General features: G+C 35.4%; 1 protein-coding gene across 1 annotated transcript; it reads left to right on the top strand.

Moving 5' to 3' along the window:
* Nucleotides 1–228: 228 nt before the first annotated feature.
* On the top strand, nucleotides 229–6,503 carry LOC140145508 (uncharacterized). The gene is made up of 3 exons (XM_072167217.1): nucleotides 229–318; nucleotides 2,227–2,567; nucleotides 5,183–6,503. The coding sequence occupies exons 2-3, from the start codon at nucleotides 2,231–2,233 to the stop codon at nucleotides 5,464–5,466; spliced, it is 621 nt and encodes a 206-aa protein (XP_072023318.1). The 5' UTR covers nucleotides 229–318; nucleotides 2,227–2,230; the 3' UTR covers nucleotides 5,467–6,503.
* Nucleotides 6,504–6,891: the final 388 nt, after the last annotated feature.

The raw sequence follows: 6,891 nt of genomic DNA, 5'->3' as shown, positions 1-6,891 counted from the left end.
GCCTATTTTCTTTTCAACTATTTGCATATTATTGTGCAATGTATGTGTCTCCAACGTACGCCTTAGTGCTAGTTTTCGTGGTTTTTGGCGCCAATAATTTCAGCGATTGGTTGAATTGTTGCCGAAAACATACACTTGATGCTGTGAACCGTTTGTCTTTTTTAAAGACTCTTCTTGTTTTGCCTGATATTATGCTAACAACATAATTATTTTGCTATCAAGCCGTGCATGAAGTCTGGTTGGCCGAATGACATATCGTCGTATATATATTGCTGCTTAAAGAACAAAATTGTTAAATTACGGATACTTCATAATTAGGTAGGTAATAAAAGAAACTTTACTGGCCAGTTTATATCAGGCCTATATCAAAGATGTCGCATACGTTTGTCAAATGTATATGATTATAATTTGGTAAAACGAAAGCGAATAGTATTCGCACTGCATTAGCGTAGATTAAGCAGCAGACATTGGGATAGTCATGAAAGTGCAAGTTCCCATTATAGGGTCTACGGTTCCACATAACGTTTGATCATAGACCCTATGGTTTGAGCTTGAGTGACATCTCTTTATTAAAATCAAATTTCATACAATTTGTGTCAAAATGATTGTGGAGAAGACCCCCCGGGGGAGGGGATGTGCCACGCAGACTTTCGGATGCTGACTTTATACATTCTAAATTTTACAACGGTTAATGTACACAATGTGAACAAATAGTTGAACCGTTTGTTGCACTCTCTTGATGCTGCGTACTTTGAATAAACATATGTACATGCAGTGCTTAAATATGATAAAATTACCATTAAATGGCCACATTGTGTCAAAATTAGTCTTTTGGTAAAGGGCTCGTGATTCGGGGTCGTGATTGTTAGAAGACAATACACCATGTATTTTCGGGACAAAGTGCACTAACACATTGTTGTCCCGAAAGTATATGCGTTTGTATTTTCGGGACAATTATTTGTTAGTGCAGTATAAATAGCCAAGAAATTACTTTTACCAATTACGAGTCTTTTTCCAAAAGACAATTAACACCTATGGCTGCTTAATTAGATTTATATTGTAATATAGGCAATATACAGGTTTATTCAAAGTATACATGTAGCATCAAGACAGTGCAACAATCGGTTCAACCATTTGTCACAACTACATTTTATCCGTTGCAAAATTTAGAGTGTATATAGGCCTACCTACATTTTGATGTTTCGCAACCCATCAGTATACCAATTTTTCACAAAACGCACAAAAATTTGACCAAATTGGGTGCTTCCAAGGGCACTTTTCCCAAATGCGCTCAATTGGGCGCACTAAGGGGCATTCGGTGAGAGCAACATGTAAAAAATATGGGGTCATTGGGTGAGAGCACGATTTTTGGCATTCGGTGAGAGCAAAATGTAAAAAATATGGGGTCATTGGGTGAGAACATGACCTTTTTTTTTTAAATGGAATCTTTGGGTGAGAACCAAAACAGCGCCACAAAAACCTCGAAAATCGAATTTCTAGTTCTAAATGGCTTCAAATTTCTTTATTTTTTCAAAATAAGTAACAAAATCAGTGATAAATGAAAGTTGCTGTTCAAATTGAACTTGTAAGGGTCTTTGGGTGACAGATCAAATGGAAAAATAGGGGTCTTCGGGTGACAGAGCGCGGAGCGAGCATGTGTTCGTAAAAAATATGGGGTCTTTGGGTGACAGCGATGCTGAAAAGGGGGTCTTAACAGCCCTACATACGCGTCACCTCCAAAGTTGGAGTGCCCCCCCCCCCCGGGAGAGATCCCCGGGAGAAGACTGACACATCATTAAATGGAATGCGGATCCCTTCATTGTAGATTAACCTATAATTCTACCTATAGATAAATTCTACCATAGATAAACTCTATGGTTCTATACTGAGCCATATTTTGTAACATGGACTACGAACATGACGAAGGGGGGGGGGTTGCACCCACTAATTGTCTGTTATAAACGTCATTATGTGGTATCAATGTATATAGCTATGGATGTCCTCTATTCCATGATACCAAAAAAAGTACAAACATTCCACACATAATGTCGCTATGACTTCATAATGTGGACGTGCACTCGTAAAATTGGGATATTCTGGCTATACAAATTAAAGTATATGGGCAAACTTGATTTTCGGTTAAATATTCTATTGAACATGCGATTTTCACCGGATTTTCCCTAACACGTCTAATGTCTCTTCTCTTCAAACCTGTTTTGTTTGTAGCACTATGGCGGATATCACTAATATCTGGGACAATATTCAGCCTTTCTTCAAAGACAGAATGCCGGTAGGAGAAGATGTCTTACGGCAACTTGTAGAGAAGGGGATATTGTCCGGAAGGGAGCAGAGTGACGTACAGGACAAACCAGACCGGAAAAGTAAAAGGGAAGAGCTGTTAGAAATTCTGAAAGAAAAGCCATCTGAGACATTTTACGAATTTGTTGGATTTGTGAGAAGTGACAAGCGGTACAAAGATATTTACCAAAAGTTTGTGAGTTTGGACTCGAGTTTGGGAGCGGAGCATCAACCATCCCAACCGTCGTCTCAACCCAGAAATAAGCACGGTAGGGTTTGTTGTATATAATATTTTGCGTAATATACAATAATTGGTGTATACTAGATTGACAGTCATGTATTAAGGGAAGGGGTATGAACGTTTGGACAGTATTTATTGTGGGACATTAGAGCACATCAGACATATCGAATTGCATTCTGAATACGAAGAATGTCCTTCTGATATCAAATAATTTTGATTTTTTTGAAATTCACAATGTAATACACATTTTATGGCAAATCATTAAAAATTGATACTTTTGATATTTAACAGTACTTGAAGTAAACTTTATAAATCTGATTATTTATACTTAAAGTGTATGTAGGTGGGATGAAAAGCCGACGATCAATTGAAAATTTTGACCTTTCGTATTGAAGATATGGATTTTTTTCCCAAAACACCAAAAAAAATAAGGTCTTTTTGGGAAAAAATCCATATCTTCAATATAAAAGGTCAAAATTTTCAATTGATCGTCGGCTTTTCCTCCCAGCTACATACACTTTAAGAATATATCATTAGATTTATAAAATTTACTTCGAGGACTGTTATATATCAAAAATTTGAAAAATATCAAATTTTAATAATTTGTCATAAAATTTGTATTATATCATGAATTTCAAAAAATTAAAATTATTTGATATCAGAAAGACATGCTTCGTATTCAGAATGCAATTCGATACGTCTGAGGTGCTCTCATGTCCCACAAAAAATACTGTCGAAACGCCATAAACGCTCATTCTAGATCCCTTAAATCTACAGGGTGTAACAATAAAATTTATACAATTGCATTTTGACTTCTCAGGAAAAAACTAAAAGAGTAATATCACAAATGTTATATACAATACAATCAGTAATATCTTGGCTAAAAGAAGACGTGTAGTTGGTTTCTTTACTAGCTTGGGTTCAAAAGTTATGTCCGATTAATCAAATCGTCCAGAAAACGTGTTGGGCCACTTTTGCCATGTTTGTGTATATCAAATTACAACCGCGTAGATATGCTTTAATATCGTGCGTTAAATATCAAAGAACTGACACAAAATAATTATAAGTGGTGTTTCTTCATAATAATTAACATGAACTTAATAATAATAATAATAATATGATATTTCTTTTAAAATCTATAAATGAAGTCATGAAATTTCTTTCAAATTATCTTATAAATTAATTAATTTCTCATATCCCTGAGATGTCATTGCTAAAACTGAGAACAGTTTTTGCATCCATAAGTACAAAACAATAAAATTTTTGATATTAAGTTCATCTGGGCTTCTAGCTGTTTTGAGGCGACCACTATTGCCAGCATTAACAAATTCTACATACATCTCATAGTTATATGTAATTTTATGCCTTGATGGAAGTTTGGAAAATGAGCTATAAACAATCTTATGGTTTCTGCTTGACTCCATGTGCTACCAAATTTCACAATCATAAAAATACGCTCTTCCAACGTGAATTGGGGTTGAAGTTGTTGAGTTGGTGCCACGATTTCTAGTAAATGAGGTTCTTATGTCAGTGCGTAGTTGTGACATTCAAAAAGTCAAGTATATATTCTATTATCTAATCATTTCTACAACTTCGAATACCCCATTGTTTAAAATTTCCTATCATCAGGGCACCGTCTTAACTGGTCCGTGGTTCAACTCTATTTAGTCACTTTTGTAACACTTAGACAAAAGTGGCCCAAGTCGTTTTAAGAATAGGTTACATAATTGGCCATATCTTCACTTGTATACCATCGATTTTATTGAAACAAAGCTTATCTGGTGGCTAAAGAAATTATCTTGATATACATATAAACATCAAACCAAAAAACAAGCGACATACTTGTGTCATTCTACTTTCAAAATTGTACAAATTTTATTGTTACACCCTGTATGTAGTAAATTCATTCATTATAATGATTATATTAGTTTGAACAAGTTCTATGAAAGGCAAAAGCGTTCTATAAAAACATTCAAAGGAAAATGCGTCAATAATGCTTTAATAACGACACGTGTATACCGAATAATACCCTCAATCATTTGACGAAAGCTAAATAGTAATTTGACAATATTTATATTAATTCCTCATTAAATGCAATGACATTAAAATCAAAAACTTTGATGAATGAATTTGATATATTATAGGAATAACCTAACTACTGCGTGATTTGCACATAATTTTGTTCGCACACTAAAAGGCAATTTTACTCAGCTCAGCTGATTATACACATGATTGTTCATGTGTTTTACTCAGCTGATTATACACATGATTGTTCATGTGTATAATCAGCTGAGTAAAATTGCCTTTTAGTGTGCGAACAAAATTATGTGCAAAATACTACACATGAACATTTCTATTACACATTTTGAGCGGAAGCCCGGAAAACGGAAAGCCTGCATTGGTAGTCTTTGACCAAAACCACCCCCATCCACTATAGGATGGCGTGAGGGAACGAGTTCATATTTTCGCAACACTTTGCGACTATGAGTGCAAAAATTTCTTTCGCTCTTTCTTTCTTTCGCATTTTCTTTCGCTCTTTCTTTCGCTCTTTCTTTCGCTCTTTCTTTCACTCTTTCTTTGTTATTCTTTCGTTCTTATTCTTTCTTCCATTATTAATGTTTTCTTTCTTTTTTAAAAATCAAGGTGGGGGTGCGGCAACGACGAAAGACTTCAGGGACGTTATCAAACAACTTACCCACGATGAATTGCGACAACTCTATATAGAGCTTGATATATCTGCAAAAGATATTTCAGATGCTGAACTTTCTGTAGCTCCTTCAAGAGATGTTCAAGCTCTGGCAATGGCAGTTTTTGGTGGGTGGCAACAATCGAAGCCATCGGAAGCTACTCGACAAACACTACTTAAAGCATTGGAAGAATGTAAATTTATAAATGCAAAACAGCAGCTAGAAGAAAAGTGGAACTAAAACGTTTGGATGTTTTTTTTTATGAATGAAAGGTTAGATGTTTCAGTTTGTCACTGTACATAGTTATTATTGTGCTCAGGGGCAGATCAAGGGGACCCACTCTAAATAAAGGGGAAAGGGGGAGGAGAGAGAGTACAAATTTAGAAAATCGGTTCAGTTACGGTGAAATGGACGATTTTGTCCCCCTTATTTGCGAAATGTGCCGACCATAATAGTAAACCAAATTTTTTGAACGGACCCCTCCGCACCTGCGTGTGCTCTCTTGAAAACATCTAAGTAGCTTTTATTTTATGATTTACAGTCTTTTAGTGTCTTTATTCAATGTCAAGGTATTCAACTTATTTTTAAGCAAGTATGCCAATTTATAACAATGACGTAGGTTACCATGGTTACTGTTCTTTGATATTCTTTTTGACTTCATGAGAAATCTTGTGAAGAGTGACACCAATTAAGGGAAATTATAGGCCTATATTGTCAAATTGTTTGTTATATAATTATTATCGTGATTGAGTTTTTAAAACCAATACGATGTTTGATGAATCCAAATGAAATGTCAACTATCGTATAAATCTTAAAGTTTGAGAATAAAAGAATTGCTTTGAGCCCCCAATCGGACATCTATCGTCTTATATACAAGACTGGACTGCCGAATTCGGCCTAAAAAGTATGTGACAAAATAATGTATTGAAACCATCGGGCCTTGGAATAGATGAATCGTTGTTGCAAAATCTATATGTGTTATTGAAATATCCTTTAATGGAAAACGTTCAGCATTTTGTCTTTTAAAAGGCAATTTATAAGAGTGTCCAAATAGCCCAAGAGAAGAGCTACTATAAAACCCAACATCAGTCGGCATTGAAGACAAGTGGATGCTGGTCGCTGGCCACCAACCTCCACAAAGTAAGTCGTGAGAATTAACTTGGTTAAATCTTTACCTTCTCGATACTTTTAAGGGGGTACTACACCCCTGGCCAATTTTTTGCCTATTTTTGCATTTTTCTCAAAAATTATAGCACATTGGTGACAAATAAGATATATTATAGGGGCAAGGACTACAACTACTGTACTGAAAATTCAGCAACTCAAAGCAAGTAGTTATTGGGCTATTCCAGATGTATTCCGCCCCCCCTATGGAAAGACATTTAAAAAAATACAATTCCAGCTGGAATTGAGATGTGTCTAGAATTCCAGCAGTCATTTTTAGCAAAGATTCCGGCTGGAGGGTATGGAAGACATTGAGATTAGGTGAAATTCCGGCTGCTAAAATAAACGAAAAAACAAGAGTGGGGATTGTGAAAGGCCATGATGTGCCTATGGAAGACATTCACATTTCTTAATATTCCGGCTGGAAAATGGTCAAAAATACTCCAATTCCAGCAGAATCTTCACTTATGATCACCATCTCGATTAACCTATGAAAGACAT

This window comes from Amphiura filiformis, unplaced genomic scaffold, assembly GCF_039555335.1.
Source record: "Amphiura filiformis unplaced genomic scaffold, Afil_fr2py scaffold_348, whole genome shotgun sequence".
NCBI lineage: Eukaryota > Metazoa > Echinodermata > Ophiuroidea > Amphilepidida > Amphiuridae > Amphiura > Amphiura filiformis.
The sequence above is the reverse complement of the archived record's forward strand: the minus strand, read 5'-3'. Positions and strand labels throughout refer to the sequence as shown.